Below are 22703 nucleotides of genomic sequence, written 5' to 3' on the forward strand. Positions count from 1 at the left end.
ATGGTTGTATGAAAGTTTTTGGCTGCTGAGTGACCAATATCCCATAGGAAGCAACAGTTAGCGAGCTCCGAGGATGTGGATAGTTGGCACAGATCCATACTGAGCTCTTAGAAATGTTTCTGGTTCCTCACATTCCCATGGAGGTATGTAGAAAAAATTGTGTTTAGATAATTAAAAGACAACATCATGATCTATGGCATAGATTGGGGCAGGAGAACAAAGGCAACCTTTTATTTTCTAGCTTTTGAAAAGCAGATTTTGTGAATTACCACTATTTAACAGAATACATAAAGCAGCTTATTAAATGTATTTAAAATCTGTCCAATGGTGGTGCTACTACCCACATCACTCTCCTCTCAGTCTGAGCCAAGGCAAGAAGTTGCAGCAACAGAAAGCTTTTACCTTTTATGTGGACTTTGCTGTTGGTTGCGGTTACTTGTTTCCTTGCCAAAGAGTGAGTAACTTTTTGTTGAGTTCCAAGTTCTCCAGCAGACTGTGCTCTACAGATTACCCATTATTTTATACTCTGTTTCTGGCCTGTGTTCATGATCTTAGCCTCAGTTTTGTTTTGGTTTGTCTTTTGCATTTTTTAAAACAGGGCCTTTGGCAGTAGCAGGAGAATGACAGGGGAACTTTTGTTGGGCCTCCAAATTCTAGCATGGAGACTGCTCCAGCTCTGTAGGAGCAGTCCAATCCACTTAATGAAAAGATGACAGGGGCTGAAGTGTTCTCAAAACAGACAGAATCTTTGGCAGATTATACAGCCAAACATTAACAAGCTCTCCACTGAGCTTGTATAATGTGTATTTCTTCTCCAAGGCTTACAACTGGGTCCAAATTTATGGAAGCTTAATAGATATGGCAAGAGAGGTAAGATGACAAGAATGTGTCATTGGTGTCCCAATTTTTATTCACTCCTCAGTCAGTGCCTAGAGTGCTAAATCTATCTTGCTTCCTTTCTGCAGAAATTTCATGCTTTAGACACCTCTAATCTAAATATCTCTCTGATATAAATTCGAGACTGAAAACAAAAAGGCAGCCAGACTTGTGGCCTGAAACAATGAAGAATAGATGTAATGGTAATTAGACGTCTTAAATGAATTTTTTGCAATGGTCCAGCTCTTGTTTAGCCTGAGACAGGTTAGAATATGCATTTCTCAATAACCAGATGAGTGTCTTAAGCAGCACGTATTGGTTATCCTGTGCTGAACCCAAAAATTCCTCTTTTTTTTTTTTTCCTTCTTCTTAGCATCCTGGGTATCTTTTTGATAAAAAGTGTACCATAATGCTGCATTCTGACAAGATATCTTGGTTCTAAATCTCAGTTTTCAACTGTAAAGGAAAAAAAAATGTCATAGTAATTTCTTTTTAGACCTCATCTTTCCATATTCACTGTTTTCCTCCTCTTAAACATCTTAGTCTGGAATTCCCCAGGGTAGAGTGGAAGAAATGCAAATTCAATTTCCACAAGTAGAATACCCAAAGGTTTCCATTTTGGACTCTATATGGACACAGGCTCTACAAATAAAATCCACAAAAGCTTTCCATTAGTCATTGACAGTTGGATCAAGTCTTAACTTTCACCACAAAAACCAAAATATTTAATGAACGGGAATAAAATAAAAAGAAAAAATAACATATGAATGTTATAAAAAATTTTTCTCCATCAAAATATTCTTTTTATATGACTGTAACTGGTATATTTAAAGGTACTTTTGCAGTCTTCTTTCAACATGGCTGAACTTCCACTATGGCATGGGATGTTAATAGTGTTGCAAAAGGGATTTGGGTTTTTTATTTCACTCTTCTTCTCCTATTCAAGATTAGCCAAGTCCTCATGCTATATATAAGATTTCTAAGAGTTTTCTAAAGGCTGCAGGTTTAGTATTTTTCCTGCAGTTACAGAATACAGCCCTGGATTGATGCTTAGAACAGATCCAAAATATGTATCATTCATCATGTTTTGTGTCATGTGCTATTGGTTATAGAGCTTGCAATTGTTATCCAGCTGGATTAGTGCCTTAACCATGCCTTTGCTATTCAAAGAGAAGGTTTAAAATGAACAATATCTTTGTTCTCCTACAATAGTTCAGTGAGAATGTCAGCATAACAGAGCAAGCTGGGAACACTTTTGAGAAGATCTTGTGATTATTGTAATACCTGTTTATCACTATTCCTGTTTATTACCCTGGAATACTTCATAGCCATTAATTTCTCTAGGCACTGTTTTGTTCTCTCTTTAAAAATAAGGTGATACTAAGTTGAAACTTTTTCAGTTTTTTTCCCTTGAATACACTGAGTTTTCAAATGAAAGGTGTTCACAGATGAAACAATGGAACGAGAACACAGTACATAGGGAATAACACTGCCAAAAGAAAAAGAATCCTTAAAATAAAAAATAAAAAAATAAAAAAAAAAAACCAAGAAAAAAGAAAAATAAGTATGTTCATACCAATTGTTTACTGCCACAATACTAGAATCATTCAGTGCAAAAAGATTATAATCGATTATAATGCTGTTGTGCACAGATCTTTCTCTGTCCCTGGAAAGACACTACACAGGAGAAAAGAGCCCCTAATGAAAAGAGAAATGATTTCTCAAAGGCCACACAAAAGATCAATATCAGGATTAGGAAAACATTTAGATCTTTCATCAGGCACATGTCCTTTCCAGAGGACAATACCTATCTCTACCTTCTCACTTCTACTGCAGAATTACCTGGCACCGAGCACATTTCTGAAAAGCTAAGGAAACATCCAGACAGATGTTTACTTTCCAATATATAAAAATGGAAATCTAGAAGTTTTTGTTAGCTTTAACTGTCTTTCACATTGAGGTATACACTGAAAGCTAATATATAGCTCTGTTTTGTTCTGGCAGGCATGTCTGTTGGAATGCACAACAGAATTTGGAACTCTGTATGTTCCTTCAAAAACTGACATTAACAGAGCTTTGTAACTGAAATGCTAAAATGTCAGAAACAAGACCTGAAACCCAAACCCATGTATCTCAGCTCTGCCCTTCTCTGCAGTAAGCTGAATGTACTGCTGAGTGAATGCTGAAATATATCTTTTCATCCATAACTTTGCAATAGCAAGTTTCCTGTACTAAATTTACTTTGCATCTTAAAAGTTTAAAAGTTGAATGATTGCCTATTAAAGCCAATACTACAGAATCTCAGCTTCTATGGAGAAGAAAATATTAAAGGCATGTGTTCTGTATACAAACAACTAAAATAGGAACACTGTAATGACATTAGAAATTACCTTTTTATCATTCAAATTTTTCCTGTGAATCTGAAAGGGAATGAGGTGATTTTATAAAAGACATAATTAGATCTGCTTTTGAGGAGAGTTGTGATCACAATCTACTAAGAGGATGCATAAGTATTTGACTATGGGACTAGAATTTTTACAAAAGTGACAAACCTATCTGAAAACAAGAGCTTTTCCATTGGACAAAATCAAAAAACTGCTATGCTTTTCCATTGTGGCTTACCTCTGTCACTGTCCACTTAAAGCACTTTAACATTTATCCTCTTAACAATCATTACAGCTTGAATAATATGTTTGCATAGTTATTCATCACTAAGATAAATTAAGGAATTTTTTGTTTAAGGCTGGGAAAAGGAAAAAAAATGTTTGGTTATATGACCATAATTCAGGGAATTCTATGGAGTAATGCCATTATCCCACTCACAGCATTTGATACTTGGTAACCTCCCATGAGTTCATTCATTCTGCTCAGACAGGCACTTCTGCAGGCACTGTGTCTCTTTGTGATTCCTTGACCATGGTACAATCTCTCCTGGGTGCTTGTCTCCCATGCAATATCACTGCATCATTTAGTGAGATAAATGCTTACATGTACTTATTCTGAGACAGGAACCACACCAAAAGGGGAGGAAATAATTCAATTTTCCAAACATTGGCAATTTCATAATTTAATTTGTTTCTTAAAGCTCTGTTTCTTTCTAAACGAGGTCCATACCAATTAAAAAGAAATAGTTTGGATAATCTGTATAAGTCTATCAAATAGGAACAGATTGGTAAAAAAACACTGAAAAGAACATATGTATACTAAGTGTTCTCTCAGATAAATTTCAAAGTCTTCAGGTACGAGTCTTGCTTAAAGCTCTGTAAGAAAAAATCCACAATCCTTCACGTAAGGAAAAGCAAACTGTTACATGACTTAAGATCACAAAACTGGATGATATTTTTTTTCCTCTTAAACTTAATAAGTGAACTAGAATAAAATTGACCTCTGGTCAATGATCATATCTGAGAAATTTCAGCTGTGAAGGTAAAAACAGTTTGACAAAGTCATAAATAGCTGACAAGGACAGAAAGGAAACATTTAAAAACCCTATAAATGTCGCTATGTTTTCCATTTGGAATACCATTGCTAGTACTTTTACAATGCAGTACAGACAGCAGTCTAAGGTGATCAATGGAACAACAACATGTCTTAAAAATTGTCTTAAAAAAGAGGAAAAGTATCATGAAGATTAGAGATGAGGTCACAGATCATCCAGAAGACCACCTACAAAGGAGTAAGACAAAGAAAAAAAGAAAGTCTTTTTTAGCCAGCTTCAGTTTCTTGCTGGAATGACCTTTGAACCTCTAAGTCATCAGTTTCCAAACACCCAGCTCTACTGGCCAATTACTCAGCAGAACATGACATGATCAATGATCTGAAAGTTTTCAGCTGGTTGTATTGATCAAATATATAAACAAAACACAATTGTCAGCTGCTTTGAGTTTACTGCTGATGAAGTGATGTTTAAAACAATTAATGAATTAATGTTCAAACATAGATGAAAAAAAACCTTAGCTGATATAAAAGAGCAAAAATATTTACTGCTCAATTAATTTTCCTTATAATTGGTTTTTTAAATTGTTTGACTGGCAAAACAGAAGTGTGAGCTATAATTACCAGCTACCTATAATAGCTTTTTCTTTTTATTTTGTTTTTTTTGATTTCTGTTAATTATTATTAAAGTGAAGGAAGCAGGATCACTGGTGCTGCCAAACTCTTTTCAAATTATTGGTGCTAAAAAGATAAATATCAGAAAATGCAAATTATTACAAAATATAAAGGTTGATTACTTTTTGTGAAAAAACAGGCAGATGAGCAAATGCTATGAAATGCTGAGGCAGGGCTGGGGCACACAAAGGAGTTATGGTAAACTAATGAGCTTCCAGGTGTTGGCTGAGCTTGGGTAGCTAGTGATATTTGCACTCTTAGACTGGAGCAAATCTGAAACAAAAGGTGTGGGATATATCTTGAGAAAAAGCACCCTCTGTCAGCGGGACCAGCCCTGAACAAGAGTTGAAGTTTGCAAAGGCACACCACTTTATGAAGAACAACTTACTTCACTCCTCCTTGACCTACTCTGAAAATAGGAACAATTTCAACTTTTAAAGGCAGTAATTTAATTTCCCTCTGACAGCAACAGAATGATCCAGGACTCAGTACTATCTTGCCTTTTCAGAAGCGTCTATAAAACAGGGATTCCTTTCAAAAAAAGATTTGGAGTCAAATTCATTATTGGTCTTCTGGAAAATGTAATTTATGTCTTGCTTAGCCAGGTAAGATGGGAGGCAAGCTAGCTGTTAGAAAATAAGGAGCTGAGTTAAAGAAAATGGAAAGGGAAAGAATTAAGCATGAAAAGAATACTATTTAAGGAAAGGGTGAATACTGAGAGATTAATTTACTGTTAGTTCCATTTTATCTCTTGTAAGTACATTTTTTAATTCTTTAAATCGAACTTCTTCTGCTCTATGTGTATTGCCATTATTTCCCTGGAATGGAAAATGTCTGTTTTGTTCAGCAAGTGCATGTTAGAAATCTTGCGCTATTAAAAGATGATTCCAATGTTAACTACTATACAAAGGATTAAATCTTAACTAAGTAGTATTAAAAAGTGACTCTATAAACCTTTAGGTTATTGGTACTTAAAGATTTTTCAAAGAAAAGAAGGCCAATATGAGGGATTAATAGTTAAGGTTATGCAAAATCCACTTAATCAGCATGGCTAATTTTAGCTTTGACTAAAGCTGTTGGCAACTATGTGTATTTTGCTTTGGGGCTTTACTTTTGAAGGGAGTGATGAATACATTTTTGAGGTAAATTTATCTTAACTGAAAGTCTACCTAATGCTCTTTAATGGCTGAAAAAGTGATTTTAATAGCATTTGCATTTAGGAGAGGAAGAAGATCTTCAGCTGTGCATCTTTAAGACCCTAAAATAAGCATTTATTTTCACATTTATATAATATACTGCTTGATATAAAACAGGTGAATTTCATAAACAAGTCATCAACATGGGCATTGTTTATGAAGAAATAATAGTACTGATAGTACATACTCTTGTCAAAAAACTGGAGCATACTCCAAAGATACAAATACAATGATTTGTCAAACTATCTAGGGCAAAAATGTTGAGAATGAGGGTCTTTCATTGACAAATGCTACCTAAGCAAGGCAGATGCATAGTGTCATCTCAAGTAGCCCAGGTATTTTAAACCAGAAATATAAACTTGATAATACTTGCAGCACCTTTACCTGGCTCCAAAGTCACAAAGGTTTCAATCATTCAACATGAAGTGGATTAAATGGCGGTTATGCTCTTAGCTTAAATGAATTCAAACTATATGAATACAAACTCTACACCTCCTGTCCTTGGAGAGTCACATAAAATTTGACTGCATCTTAAACTGGTGGGGTAAGGTGTTGAGAAAGTAAGGGCTAGGCATTAGGTGAACTCAACCTCACAAGGCTGTCAAAAATTGTGTGGGAGAAGCTACCCTTTATATTACAAAAATGAAGAGCCATGGTCATCATTCCATAGTGGATGATAAAAGGCATTATCTAGTGGAAAAAATGGGCAAACCTAGTAAAATTAGACTATTGATTTACAATTATGTGAAATTTGGGTAAGTGTACCTATGCTAGCACACTGCAATTATTCACACAAACAAGGCAATGTTATGTTAAAACATATGGTAAGATCCTAGCATACTAGTATAGAAGTTAATTTATCATAAATTGAAGTCTCTTCAGGTACTTTCAATACTACTTTATTTTCAGTGTCATTAATGAATGAATTAATTGAAATTCATGCAGCTTTGCTTCCCTACACCTGCTGTCATGGCCTGAGAAGATCATCCCACCTTCCCTTTCTTTTAGCATTTTCATGCCACTTTTCAGCTAGGATCATAAGGCGTGATATACTGGAATAGATTCAGTGTATCCAAATATGTGAGTATTCTGTGTGTGGCAATAATTAGCGTGTTCAGAAGAAAGCACACAAATTCCCAGTGAGCAAATAAACTTTCTCTCAGCCTATGCCAAGGGCTGGAGAAGCACTTTGCACGAAAGCTGAAAATTGCATGAAGTTAAGTCAGTTCACTCTAAAACCAGACAAAGTGAGTAACTGAACAATAGGCACTTTGGGGAAACACAGAATCTCAGCCTATCAGGAGTGATGCTTTTCAGGAGTGATGGTGGTAGAATCACCATCTCTAGATGTGTTTAAAAAAAGACTGGACATAGCACTTGGTGCTATAGTCTAGCTGAGGTGTTGGGGCATAGGTTGGACTTGATGATCTTAGAGGTCTCTTCCAACCTCATTATTCTGTGATTCTGTGATTTTCCTTTCAGTAGAAAATTTATTCTGTAATGAAGGTTGTGATTAGCTCTGTGTACTTACACCTCAACAGAGGTTGAGTTTCAGCTAACTAGTTGACGTGTTGATAGTACTGTTATTTTGATAGTAATTGTGCAATTGACTAAAGGCTCACATAAATATGTGGGTGGCAAGCTTGTACTGATCTTGGTGCTGCCATGGCCACATTGCTATACAGAGCTGTGCTGTAGGTTGCCTCTCCTACAGGCAGTATCTGCAAGGGCTAGTGTTACAGGGTTTTTTAGTGTTATTGTTTTTTAGTGTTTTGGCATATCTTGGTCCCACAAGAAGCCATATGTTCCCCCATGCTCATGTTAGAAAAGCTGTTTTCCAGGTTGCAAATGGCAATCAGACTAGACTCAATGAAACTGAGATAATACATATTGTACTATTTCCTTTGGTTAAATGTCATCCAGTAATACAATTCTGCCTTTTTAAAATATTCCTATTTATATTTTATATTTATGGTTATATTTATGTTTATATTTATCTATATTTTTATTTATAAATAAATAACTGTATTATTTCCCTTGGTTAAATGTCATCCAGTAATACAATTCTGCCTTTTAAAAATCTTCCTGCTCCCACCATCTAGTCTTACTCAGATATTGCCTTTGATTCTTGGTTTAGATAATTGAATGGCAGACTTCTGCATGGTACTCTTTGTTACACCTCAGAAGAAGCTGTACCTCTTTGATTGGAAAAAAAATGTTGGTAGAGATTTGTAGGAGGTATGTCTTTGTAAATGAATTATGCTAATAGCTTGGTTAAGAATCTTCAAAGTATTAACTTTTCTGTTATTCATTGTAGACTAGCAGTTGAAGAACAGTAAATATGAGCAATAAGGATCTGAGCCTGAAATTTCCTATATAGCTGTAATTCAAATTTCTTCACCTTCAGAGAATCACACAGCCCCCATTTCCTTAAACAGTTGGTTTTTTTTGGTTTTTTTTTTTTTTTTTTCTGAAGTAATTCAGAAAGGGCATATGTATCTTCACATCTTAACATTTGTTATTTGCATTCTTACTTACATGTATGTGACCTAATGAACTTCTGTGGGGTAGATCTCAAAAACACTTTAAAACTTTAAGAACTAATTTTCTGTATGTGTTTCTACATAGATATTTCTATTACAGCTTTTCAATTAAAAAAAGAAAAAAAATACCCTTCCATATCTTCTAGGAAACATTCTTAAAAATGTATTTTAAGCTCTGATTAATTTAATTAATTTAAGCTCCCTATATCAGAAGCTGTTAGGTTTTTTTTAAGTGAAAGCATTGTTACTTACGAATAAATTTGTTTAGGTATGCTATAACAAATGGTTTCAGTTTTAGAGCAGAAGTACCTATATCCATTATAACTCACAATAAAGAATTGTAAACTTTGGAGGCTATGTAAATCTCTGTACCATTCATTGTGCTGCTTCAAAAAACCAGCATCTAAAAAAAGGCTGACAATTACCTGTAATGTAAAAAATGGGACATTAGATAGGGTGTACTACTTCCACCAACTTTTGAAAGCATTCCTGGCACATTACTTCCTCTGAAAGAAGGGGTAGTATTGTGTGAGCTTCTTTAAATGACCATACAGCCTGCTGAGAGTAACTTAAAAGATCTCATGTCTTCTCTTTTCACACTGCATCAATTCCAGCCATGTGGCCCTCCAACAGCAACAACTCCACAGTCACTCTTCTTTACTGTCTATTCCACCCATCATAAGCAACATTTCCCTCTGTATATTGCATGTACCCTTTATTTTCTTCTCAGCAAGCAGGACTTGCAATCTAATATGTATTTGTATGCTGTTAAAGGTTGCTGCCATTTTCTATGAAATGAATATGTCTAAGAAGAAATTGAGTTATAAGGGAAAAAAACCCTAATTTCATCCATTTTAATTATGTATTTTAAACTCTTAAATTTATCTTAAGACAATGTTGTGATTGTACTAGCACACACATTTGAGGTAGCATTCATTATGAGGGAAAACAAAGTTACCTTCATCTTTTTCCCTGAAAAAAAACCCTAGTGAAGTAATTTTCTACTATTTAAAATACAAGCTCATAACTTTTTAACCCCAATCTATCTAATGATATTGTATCCTTGCCCTTTTTAAAATTAACTATTCAAGTTGTGTGGTACTTGACTGAAATGAGAAGGCTCACTGCTTATGAGTGCAAAGCTGTTCCTGGGGAACTCAGAAGCAATTTTGCATTTTTTTCAACTTTAATGCAATCTGGATTACATTAAGGGTGTAGAAATGACCGTGGCAAAAGTTTTACTGACTAGGAATTTTTTTGTGGCATATATATATATATTCATTATACTTTAAAATAAACACTACTGAAGTCTACGTGCAGACAAAATCAACTCTTTAACAATTAATAGTATTTGCTTTTTCTTGTATAAAACACTGTTCATTACATCTGCCTATTCTCTGTGCTCTGCATTTCAGTCTGTTTTTTTTTTTTTTTACAATTGATGTCTCCTTTCACCATTATATTTTTATTCTAACACTAAAATACATTTGTGGTGTTTTATTGTCAGATTTGATTAGCTAACCTGCTGTTCAGGTGTGTGCTATCCTTCTTAACTTGGAAAGGTTGTCTCATAAGAATCTGCAAAACTAACTCAATAATCATCCTTTAAAACATCTAAAAATGTTCCTTTCCTCTAACTGCAATGAAAAGTCTTGACAACGATGAGAGAGCTGATGTTCCTGCTACAATTTCTGTCTGTAAGTCTTATAAAGAGTCTCTTATTGATATCTTGGGATTTTATACCTCTATCATCTATTGTTCTTAGCACATGAGCTTTTGGGAGAAGAACATGTTTCTGTATTCTTAAAAGCCAAAACATTCTCTTAGTTGTCAAAAAACATAGGTGACTTTTCTCCTCTTCACCAAATTCAATTATTGCAAACCAGCACATTGCCATATCTGCCAACAGCACGACTATTTGCTGTGGTAAAAACAAATAAATAATCATATGAATCTTTATTAGCTTTTATAAAGAAAACAGAGCAAAATTTCCCAAAGACATGTAGTGCCAGTAGACATCCTTTTTTCACTCAGTCAAAACAAAAAGGCACAAACATTTCATGAATCCTGCGATTTTAGATGAATGGACAGAAATACCAGTCAACAGAAGCAACGTCAATAAATAAATTTGAGATAATCCTGCAGCAACCAAAGCGCTATTTAGATATGCTTTGGAATATTTAATGTATCTAAATAAAGCAGCTCAGCTGTGTAGCAGAAAACTGATGCTGATGTAAGCTATTCTGGTGCTGGCATGGCTGACATTTTTGCTGGTCTGCTCAGTTTCTTTATTTAGGTGTTTCTTACATGACATGCTGTTTTATTGTTTTGTTTTTTTTTTTTTTTGACTTAAGAAAAAAAGTCTCTTCATGTCTCAATTGAGCTGTATAAGATGTTTGATTGTACAAAGTGTTTTTGATCTACTCCCACCTATCAGCTCAACTGGAAAAGATTTTCAGTGTTTGATTTATTTACCTGTGTGTTCATTTTGTGCTGGTTCTATTTAATCCAACTAAACTTCTTTTTGAGAATGCCATGTGCAACCAGGATCAGTGTTTTACTAATATTAAGAAATTCTGTCTACCACTTCTGCTTTGTGCATTCATTACCTCATAGAAGAAACCAATTAGTTTGGTTTCACTTGATTTATGCTTTTTACAAATGCGTTACTGATTTATCACTGCGTTTTCTTCAACCTGTTTACATACTGATTGCTCTTGCTTTACTAATTGTTCTAGTTATTTGTCAGATATTGAAGTTAAATAGCGGCCTATAATTCTTCATTTTTCTTCAACCCTCACTTATTCTCTTCTTTTAAATTGTAGTACAATTTTTGCCTCCCATTGGTTTCCAGAGGCAAAGAAACATTGATGGTTATTAAACTGAGCATTAAGCAACAGCACAACTAATAAAATCTAGCTCAATTATCCAATGAATGAATGGGCAAAGGAGAAAGTTCTGCTTAAACAGGAGTAGTGAGGTTCCTTCCACCCTTGGCTCACAAGACCATATCCTCTCTTAATTCTTGTACTTCCTGTTGTCTGTGAGTGTGTATTTCTTCAGGGTGTGAGGGACAGTGAAGAAAAATGTTGTCCGTTGTTTGTATAGCGTCTTCAGGTATGACTCAGCTGAGATTAAAGTTCACTGCTTCAGCCAAGCTGGAGTTAGGACTACAACATCAGTGCTAAGGCTGTATAGCAAGAAATAGAGCAAGAGCCAAAAGTTATGTAATCCCTGACTTTATCCATGAGTGTCATGGCTTAATCCTGCTCACCACCTTAGACCCACACAGCTGCTTGCTCACTGCCCTGGTGGAAGATACAGAGAAAACTGGAAAAGTAAAAGAGAAAACTCATAGGTTGAGATAAAGACAGTTTAATGGAAAAGCTGCCCACCCAAAAAAAGCAAGGAATTAATTCACCACTTCCCATGGGCAGGCAGATGTTTAGTTAGACATCTCCATGAGAGCAGGGCACCATCAACACTGACTATCACTTCAAATGTGCCTTGCTTCCTCCTTCTCCCCTCAGCTGTATACGCTGAGCATGATGCCACAGGATATGGAATATCCCTTGGGTCAGCTGGGGTCAGCTGTCCTGGCCATGTCCCCTGACAGTTCCTTGTGCACCTCCAGCCTCCTCACTAATGGGGTGGAGTGAGAAGAAAAGGCCTTGATGTTGTGTAAGGATAGTTCACCAATTGCTAAAACATCCCTGTGTTTTCAATACAGATATATCTGGGCATGCTATCTGGTATCTAGACAAAGAACTGAAGGTAGATCTATAAACTAACAGACAGTTCAGTGGGCTACTGATTCTCAACGTGCAGTTGCAGAAAAACAAAACACAGTAATGGGAAATAATGACAAATAGGAACAAAGAAGTTATATGGCATTGATGAGGCTAGTATTGGAATATTGTATACAGCTTTGGCAACTGTTTTTGGGGGGATGGGGGTTGAGAACTGGAGGAAGTAAAGAAGAGGTCCACAGAAGAGAAGAACTTTGTAAGACAGAGATGGTTTGGCTTTAAAAAGACTGCAAGGTGTTATGATTTCACTGTATTGTTACAATTCCTGTGTGTTAGATAAAGAGTACTGAATAATGCCTTTATACTAGTTTTTAAAAAAGCACAACTGATTTTTAAAACTGAAGGTGAACGGTCACTGGAAATAGATTACTAAAAGAAGCAATAAATTCTCTAGCTCTGGATGTTCTCAGAAATACTTTTATAGAGAGCTTAAATCAGTTACCATCCACTGAGCTCAATATGGACTTGTGATGGCTTCTTATATGTTAGACTATATGACTGAACAGTTTCTTTTGACATTAATTTCAAGGACTCTTGACCCTTTCTCCAATGAAGAAATATCTCAGTTCTCTTACCAAAACACTCTGATGCCAATTATTGCTCATAGCAATGCAGTCTTCATCAAGGTCTACAGGCAATGTTATTGCAGCTTCTCACATTTGTTGCAGAGGACGACAAGAGATAGAGTCACTTTTTGATCATCACTGTGGGGATCATGATTCATTTAAACAAGAAAAGTATTTCAAATTTTTCAATGTGACATCCATTCCTGAGAGTTGGTCATTTTGCAAACTAGAAATACGCAAATCCCACTTACAAATTTTGACTCACTGGTTTTAATGAACTGCTGAATGTCAGCTCCTTCAGCCAATAGGGACAGCTTTTCCCACACAAATATGTGATATTTTATTATCATTATTATCTTCACATAATGCTAATTACACTGGAAGAAAATGGGCGAGAATCTTTATTATTGCTATTAGCACAGAAGCTCAGCAGAATGTGATTCACAGGTATTCAGTGCACCTAGTAAATAGATTCTAAATTAAACAAACTCAGTTTTTAACACTAATTTTAATGGAAAAATATGAAACAAAGATCAGATCTGCTGGGAAAATAGGCAACCTTTTAAATTAATGTTCCCTGAGCCACAATTAATTTAGATTTAATAGGACAGTTAGTGTATGTTATATGAATACTGATTATTAAACATTCACCAAGGATTAAAAGTTTTATAATAGATCCATAACAGTGAAATTGATATGGACCTATTGCATTGCCATAATACTCTGCAAATATGTTTTAGTATGTAGCTGCTATTTGTTTAATATATAATAACTGTTTAATGAAGTTTAAATTAATACTTGAATCTCAATTGCCTACAAGAGACATTTTGAAATATGTTTACTATGCTGTGTTATCATGATAAAATCACATTGTTTTGGGAAAGAAAAAAAAAAAAAAGGCAGTCTGAGGGGCCTGCTTGAACAAAAAGTTTTCCCTGGATAGTTTCACTGCCAAAACTCCCATGGAAGTGCCTAAATGTCAGGATGATTAAGTACTCAAAGAGCAGGATCCAGAAAATTTGCTGATGTTGACATCAAAATGCATTGTTTTCTCCATTTCCTCCTGTCTTGGGAAGAAAAACTTTAATGATGTATTAATTGCTGTTTATTATTATGCTTCCTATTCCACTTTTTATGCCTTGTAATTGTTTACCAGAACTATAAACAATCCTATGGATAAAATGTACTGGGAGAAAAGATCAGTACAATTCTCATTGCAGATTGTTTAGACTGTAGTTTTATTTAGAAATCGAGGGTGCCACAGAGATCACTTCGATGTCACAGCTCTGCAACCAGACAGGCAGCTATAACCTACTGCTGTGGCTCCACCTGCTGAAAGGTATGGGTTTGAGATCCGAAGGAGTGCCACAGCAAGGCACGGCGCTTCTCCTATCCACTGACTGCTTTTTTTGCATCTCTGCATGGTAGGGCTGTGCCATAGTCAGCGTACCTGCATCTTGGGTACTCGACAGCAAGGATGCCAACCCCTGTCTCACAGGCAACATCTTACTTCTTGTCATCAGTGTGCCTGTGACTCCTGCTCCATTGCTATGGGTACACCTGTGAGTCCAGGGGAGCTTGTTACCATCCTCCTTTTCTGCTTTTCTGACTATTGCCCGGGCTTGGCTCAGTCCTGCAGCATATTGCCTGAGCTACAGTCCTGTATCAGTGCGGGACTCAGTTGTCACTTGCCTCTGGCCAGTTTAGTCTTCTTTTTTTTTGTTATCACAATAGTGTTTTCCCTCCTGTTTTTCCATCTAAATTTTTCTCCCTGAGTTCGAGATACCATGCAGGGAAGAAAAAGAGAATCTCTTCCTTCAGGCAACATTATACAGCCAATAAATTTGGGACTTTTCTGCAGTTAATGTTCTGTAAAATCTAAGGTGAAAAGATTTGGGTATGAAGGAAATACTTCAAACTATTCCTCTTCAGGAAGCTTAATTTCTGAATCGTTTGAATTGCTTAAGCATCAGATAGCTTTTCTTTCATATGCATTGTTCACACAACAGTGCAAATACCCATCTATCTACCTAGACATAACCACCACCACCTTAGAACACCATCACCTTCTTTTAAGCCATAAGCTCTGCTATGTTTGTAATGAAGTAATCCAGGTTTTGTTTTCCTTTATAGTTTTTCCTCACAATTCTGAGTGTTTGAAACCTACCTACATTATAACATCTATTGAAGTATATAATGAAGTATGACAATGAGTAGAAGGAAAAGTATTTTATTTCCATTTTTATTAGTAGATTATTGCTTAGAAACCTGTAAGCACATTAACGCAGAGCAATGTACCTAATAGACGAAAATATTTTCAAAAGGGCCTGGAATGACAGTAACACATTTTAGAAAATTTTTAATGCTCAGTCTCTTCCTCTTCCATGCAAATATATATTTTATAGCTTTATCTTTATTTTTTGTGAGAAATCATGTAAGATATATAGAAAGTCAAAATGTTTCAAAATTATATGAAACAATTATTTGAAGGCTAAATACACGAAAAGTGCTAATGGAATTTGTATGTTAAAAAAGAAACCTTGTACAACATATTTTTGAGCCATTCACAGTGCTTTCTAAAATTTAGGGATGGAACTGTATTCCAAAGTCACTGCTCCATCTACAATTATAGTCTAAAACAGTAGAGAACGAGTGAGATCCCTGTACGAGGCTGCTGAATCCAGACAGAATGGGTTTTTTCCTTCAGTCATGACAAAGAAAATTAAAATCAAGCACGAAAATATTCAAGGATTGACTGCCCTTTCCACAGAAGTGAATCTGGCAGTATTTCAAGTTCTAATACACGAAGTTTCAGTGTATAATTCTAAATTAATTTGGGATTATTGATAACCAAACCCAGAGATCTCTAAATAAGCAGTTTGGAGAGCATTCTTCTTTTAAGCATTTTAAAAAAGTTTTCCATAAGAAGTATACAAACTACTAAGTCAATGAATGTTTGGTATTCTGCCAAAGGGTTAGTGAAATATGTCTGCTTAAAGAGCAACAAGGTAAAGGGAAATAATGTTTCTCCTCAGACTCCCAACAGAGGCTAAAAGCTGTATTTTCCCCATTAGACTACTAAAGCTGAAGGTCTCTGACCCTTGACTGCTGCAAACTGGGGAGAGAGGCTTGCAAAGAATATCTCTGTGTCTGAGAGCAAATGGAGAATGTCCAGCATGAAAAATATTAGCCAAGCATCTGGAAATACCTGTGTATTTCACACAGCAGAGCTTGGGGTAACTCAGTGAACTAGCTGACAGAGGCAGGGGTGCAGTAGTACAACCTGCAGCTGTGTAAGAAGTAATTGTATAAAGGTGACTCTGTGCCTACTTAGATTTTGTGATTACCAACAGCAAGCCAGCATGTGTCAGCAGTTATCATCACCTCCCTGTACTTGGAATAACAAATAACCACAGTATTGCAGATGTAGCTGAGGGCAACCAAATGCTTCCTCTTTCTTGACAATTGCTGTAGCAAACAAAATGTAACTGATGATGCCCCAGTCCATGAAATGTGGTTGGTAAAAAAACTCTGTGGCAGTGAGAAAAAAACTCCATAAGATATGAAGGTAGAGGTAGCCTGGGAGTCCCTTGAGAAAAGAATTAGGGAGCAACCATTTCAGTGAAGATGGTAGGTGATGATAGCCCAGGAAAATGTGCAGGGATGTAAAATAATGGATAATAAAAGAAAATGAAAGAATAGGAGTAAGCAAAAAATCAGAATAAAATACAGACATAATGTAAAAGTTCCTATGTACCTCTCTGACCTGAGGACAAATGAAGAACTTGAAATGCTGCCTTTGTTTACACATAAACACCGATAAGAATTTAGTTGCCTTGCCCTCTTTCCCACACCCTTCTTCTTATATATATACTGGGTACAAAAAGTTGCTAATTAGTAGACTAGAAAAAAAGGAGGAAAAATTGTCCATTTCTGTGGTTTTCCTTCCCTTCATAAAATTTGCCATTACTACATTCAATTTTGAAAAGTAATTTAAAGTGAATGTACTAGCAGCAAATTTTATGAAGGGAAGGGAAACCACAGAACTGGACAAAATGTGCTTGTTGGCAATCCGGAAGGAAAACACATTCAAAAAAATTCAAATTACATGGCACACTGCAAAGAAAGCATCACCAGCACCAACATCATCCAGCACTGCTGGAGAATGAGGGGATTGAGGGAAAGAAAGTTTGGAGATTTTTCAGTGCACAAAAAGAAGCAAGAATTGCAGAAAGAAGTGTTATTTTAAAGTAGCTGCTACCCCAGTAGCCAGTAAGCTTTGGGAACAACTTGCTTTCTTTTTTGTATCTATATCAGCTACTATAATAAAAGGTATTTCATCCCCTAGTCTTTCTTGAAGTTATATAGTATGGCTTACTTTGCTACCCAGGTGGGAGGTTTTACTCTCTTCCTGCCCCTGCCTCCCCCCTTCAGCTGTGACATTCTTTTAACCCTTTCCTGCCTTGACTCAACTCAATAACCTGGCAGAAAACAAAACACAAAAAAACTTCGCTGTTAAATCGGTTTGTTGAACAATCAGGTAATTACAGCAGGTGGAGCAAGAGTGAGGGCATATATCCTAAAGGTAAAAGGGCTATTTGAAAGATAGAAGCATCAGGACTTTCTGGTTTTTGAAGCAGCTACACTATTTAACTTTGTTCTTATATCCTTAGACCATTACAACTACAATAAAAGTAGTGACCTAATAAACTCGACATAGGTATACTGCAGTTCAAAAAACCCCAAACTCTCTCATGAAATTTGTTAAGTGACTCCTGTGGGACATAGGTTTTGGATTAAGGGCTTTCCTCAGTCAATGTAAGAAAAAGCATTTTCAAATATTTGGCACAGAATGGAAGTTGTAGTAATTTGCATGAAAGAGGAAAGATGAAGGGACAAGCATAAGCCTTCAAGAAGGGACTTGTGCTTGAGGCCTTCAAGCTTTTTGAACACAGGTGAGGAACAGTGGAATTAGATTCACCGCAGAAGCAGTCAAACTCAGAAGAAAAATCAACAGAGACCAAGACTTGTAGGTTTCCATAGTAGCAGTTTAAACAGAGGCATAATTAAAAAATGTAGTTTTGCAACCAGCATCCATAGCTAGATATCTTAGTAGTAGTTTCAGCAGAGATGAAAGAAGAGAGCAAATAGTTCAGAAACATCAAGGGCAAGTAATACACAAATCTGTACATTAGAAAGGAATTGGACATGACATTAAGATGAAAAACAGTAACAAAACTTTGTATCTCCAGGACTTTAGGAAAATGGAAAATTACGATGGGCTGTGATCACAGATATCAGAAGCAACAGTTCACCGTTTCCATCATCATCATCTTTAGATTATGCGACCACATGGATCATCTCACTGATACCACTGATCAGAACATGCATTGCCACAAACACAAGACAACGTTGAGGAGCAAGTAGCTTGAGAAAAGCGTGAGAATGTTTCTTTCAGTAGCACTGAAGTGCAGTCTCTCTCTATGCTGAAACTGTGGTGATGCTAAACCAAAATTCTGGTTGGATCAATAGTCTAAACTGGCATTTATTGTCCCCAGTGCCAGAAGAGGCAGTTTTAGGCCCTATCTCCATGCTGATCCACCACCCAGCACAAACTTTTTATATGGCTGTGCAGAGAATTGGGTCATGTTACTGATGAACCCAAAGGTTCTGGGAAGAAGGTATCCAAAGAGACGAACTGTTTAACCCAGCACTACTTCTGAGAAAAAAAAATGTATCTTGGGCCATGGTTTGATTTAGTTAATCCAGCTTTACAACTCCTGGTGCCAGATCAAAAACGATAAACTTCTATGATAAAAGGCACCTATCCAATGCAAATTAACAGTACAGTTTGAATTTGTTTAAAACAGAGCCTAAAAAGAATTACCTGTACACTGGTTAATTTCATGCCAATTAGACCTCTCTTCTCTTACAGTTAGTATAACTTCAGCATGAGAGCAAAAAGGCATTGTCAACTTTGCATTTTGTGTCTGACCTAATTTAGTTCAAGTGTAACAGTGGCCTCGCATCTCACATAGATCAGGTTGGTCCTGTTGAGTGACTCAGTGGCACACAAACATCATACTAAAGCTCAAGGACCAGTGTCTTCTTTGCACTTTGAGCAACAATTTCAGTACTTAGAACATGTTTTATTTTCATTTGTAAGAGGACACAGAGTCTAGGAGTAAAGGGTGATTGTGAAGTTTTTACTGTAATCTTGTTCTTCTTGCTCCAATCCACAATTCCAATGGTTTGCCAGAATCTTTTGTCAGGTTACATTTAAAACTGAGTTACAGTCTGAGTGTTCAGCATTATTCAAGGGCATCTTAGGTTAGAGATTTCGTAAGACTCATTTTGGCAGCTGTTACTGACAATATCTAAAATGATGTTTCTGTGTAATAGCAGGTAGTTTGCAGGGTGTCATTTGCCAGTTCTCTTCTCAAAGGATGGGGCACTGTGAGTTCTTGGTTAGCTACCAGAACTTCCTTTGGGTTCTGCAAAATCTGTCTTAAATTTTTTAAAGTAGGTCCTGCCACTTTTTGGAATTTTATTGCTAGATTATTATTTTATTATCCTCACACCTACCAGAGGCAAAGAACATACTGAGAATTTCAACTGTCATTGGCACAAAAGTGTTTGTGCCTGGCTGTCCTGGCTGCAGAGAAATGTGAGAACATGACCTAATTACACTCCGGAAAGTAGTTTCAAGTGTGCCACGAAAACACACATTGTAGATAGGGGGGGTTTTGTGTGTGTGCCTGTGTGTTTGGGTTTTTTCTATAGTTGAGAAAAATTATATTTAAATAACTTTTGGCTATCAAGTGGGAGTAACTGGTTATCTCATTTTACAGGGCCAATTTGAAGAAAAATGTTTTTAAGTACTATTTACTCAGCGTTATGAATTTTGAAGCCATTCAGCACCTAGGCAGGGGATTATCTTTCCTGCATGAAGCAAGAACAGCAAGTCCTCCTTTTAAGACTAAGGAACTGGAGCAGGAGGGCAAGAGCCAAGTAATGGAAGCAGAGGAGAGGGAAACCAAAGCGCTTTATGGAGGAGGACAGGGCTCAGGGAGAGTCACAGGGCCCCACAGGGCCCCACAGGGCCGCAGCACGCGAGAGCGCACAGGCTCTGCCATGAGGGCCCGGGCGCCACAGACCCTCCCCCGGCCCGGCGCCCCCGGCCGCTGCCCCCGGCCAGGGCCGCGCATGCGCGGGGGCCCGGCCGCCACCGCGGCGCGTGCGCAGTGGGGCCGCGGCCCGGCGGGCGCGCTCGGTGCCGCGGGGTCCGGCCCCGGCGGGAGGCGGCGCTGCTGCCGCCGCGCTCGGCCCGACCCGACCCGCGCCACACAAAGGCGGCCGCGGCCGCCACGGTTCCTGCCCGCCCGCCGCTCCCGCGGCACCGCATGGTGGCGGCACCGCCCCCACGGGGCTAGACCAGGGCGGACCGGAGCCCCCTCCCTCCAGCCTCTCCCGTCCGGCCCCGTCCGTCGTCGGGAGGAGCGGAGCAGGGTCCTGCGCGGCCCCGCCATGCTGCCCCCGGGCCGCCGCGCTCTCTGCCGCCCGCCGCGCCGCCGCCGCCGCCTGGCGCGGCTCGTGCCCGCTCTTCTGCTGCTGCTGGCGGTGCTGGGCGGCGGCGGTGCCGCGCTGCCTCCGGGCTGTAAGTACGACGGGCGTCCCAAGAGCGCCGGCAAAGCGGCGGCCGGCGGCCCGGCGGAGCTGAAGGTAGTTTGTAGCAACCTGGAGCTCGCTCAGGTCCTGCCTCCCGAGGCGCTGCCCAACCGGACGGTCACCCTGTGAGTACCGTCCCCGCGTGGGGGGTGGGCAGCGTCGGTGCGACGTGGACGGGGCGGAGGGGGAGTGGGAGCGCCCGTCTGAGGTAAAATGGGGTGAGCTGGGGGGAATGGGAGCGTAGGTGACTCCCCTCTACTACTGGAGAAAGCCCCGGGAGCGGATGTACTTTCCATATTTTCCGGTAGTTTCCCGGGGTGGTCATTTTTGAAGGGGGCGAAGTGTCCCGTAACTCACCGGTGAGGAGGCACCGTCCCGTGGCGCTCGCCCCGCGGAACAGCATCCCCAACTCTCTCTCCTTCATCCCTCAGTAGGCGGGCTGTTTTTGTGCGGAGGCAATTCCTGCTTATCCATTTGAAGAACAAGTTTCAAAACAGGATGTGCAACTTAATCCAAACTAAAAAATATGTTGCCGCTTAATTTAGACATAAGCGTGCACGTGTACAGAGAGGCTTTGCAAGTTGTTTTCCTTCCTGGGACATGACTGGATCACTTTAGCAAAGAAGTTCATAAAATGGTTTGGACTGGGAGGGAGATCTCCAGATCATCTGGTCCAATCCCTCTGGCTTGGGCAAGATCGCTCAGTACTGGATCTCATCAGTGGTTGGTCCCAAAAGTGAAACCCTTGCGCTTTCTTTAGAGAGGCTTATTGTTCCTGTGCTGCCATGGGAAGACTCAAGTGCAGCCAAGTAGTGTGCAAGAAACTCAGTGAAAAGGAACTGAAATATGGGGTGTAGTTTAAGATATTTATCTACTTAACTGGAAATTGCAGGTTTGAAAGCTCTACCAGTAACCCGACGTTTAAAAAGTACAGAATGCGCTGTCATGAGAACAGCAATCTCCTGCTTTTGTGAACACTGACAGCACTGAGACACCAAGGAACGGTGTTCTTCCAGAAGTCTTAGTGATTTGTGAACCCAGCAGATACATGGACTTGGACCCATGAGAAAAAGGAAAGCAAAAAATGGGAGCTGAATGAGGCTAAAGTAGTTGTTCTTGCTTGGAAATCTGCAAGGGTTCAGACAATATTTCTAAATTATTTGTGAGAAATGATTATAGATGTTCCTATGTGAAGTTTCTGAAGTAGAAAACAAGGCAAAAAGTAGAAGTGACAGTAGTTTGATCAACAAATCTTTTAGTCTTTGTTAGCCTCAAATGCATTGCAACTGATTAAATGTTATCAGTATGGTATTATGCATAAAAATTTTGATATGAGTAGATGTTAGTTTGGTTGATATGCTGCAGTTCACTCTGGGATCACAGCTATGATTGCTGTGAAAGGCAAGCAGATACCAAATGCAGAAGCCTTGCTGTGAGGGGATCTTTGTTCATCATCGTAGTGACAGAAGAATTTGGAAGAATGGTTCATCTTTCATCTTGATTTTCATACTCTTTCAATATCTAGAACATATCTACATACACTAATTAGTAGCTTTCAATTAACCAGCCTTTGAAGTTCATAACAACATCTGAAACATTTTTCTGATTTGAACAGTTTAGTAGACATAGCAAGAAACAATGCTATTTTTTCATTGTTATTTATAGGAAATATCATACCATGTAATGAACATACACTTCAAAATTTTGCTTTAATATAAGGCAAGGATTATTAAACCAATGACCTCCTTTTCCCAACCATAACTGTTGTGTTCAGGTTCAGAATCTTGCATGTTTGTTGACTCTTGAGGCATGGCTTTCTGTTCTCTCAGAGATTTTGCTTTGTTGTGTTTTTTGCTTTTTTAAAAATTATTGTTACCAAATATTGTTAGCCTAGATTGAAAGTGTTGGTGATGTGTGGGGTTTGTCACCAAATGT

The 22703-nt window shown here is 38.1% G+C and overlaps 2 protein-coding genes across 2 annotated transcripts in view; one reads left to right on the forward strand and one right to left on the reverse strand.

Moving 5' to 3' along the window:
• Positions 1 to 14556, reverse strand: part of LOC128787479 (cytosolic beta-glucosidase-like) — an 89568-nt gene extending 75012 nt beyond the window's left edge. The window contains 1 exon segment of the mRNA XM_053941642.1: positions 14551 to 14556. Within this exon segment, the coding sequence (XP_053797617.1) occupies positions 14551 to 14556 (6 nt within the window).
• Positions 14557 to 20548: 5992 nt separating this feature from the next.
• ADGRA3 (adhesion G protein-coupled receptor A3) overlaps positions 20549 to 22703 on the forward strand; it is a 55415-nt gene continuing 53260 nt past the window's right edge. Inside the window, exon 1 of the mRNA XM_053941444.1 lies at positions 20549 to 20893. Within this exon, the coding sequence (XP_053797419.1) occupies positions 20628 to 20893 (266 nt within the window). The 5' untranslated portion in view covers positions 20549 to 20627. The remainder of the gene's footprint in view (positions 20894 to 22703) is intronic.

This window comes from Vidua chalybeata, chromosome 4 (genome assembly GCF_026979565.1).
Source record: "Vidua chalybeata isolate OUT-0048 chromosome 4, bVidCha1 merged haplotype, whole genome shotgun sequence".
Taxonomy (NCBI): Eukaryota; Metazoa; Chordata; class Aves; order Passeriformes; family Viduidae; genus Vidua; species Vidua chalybeata.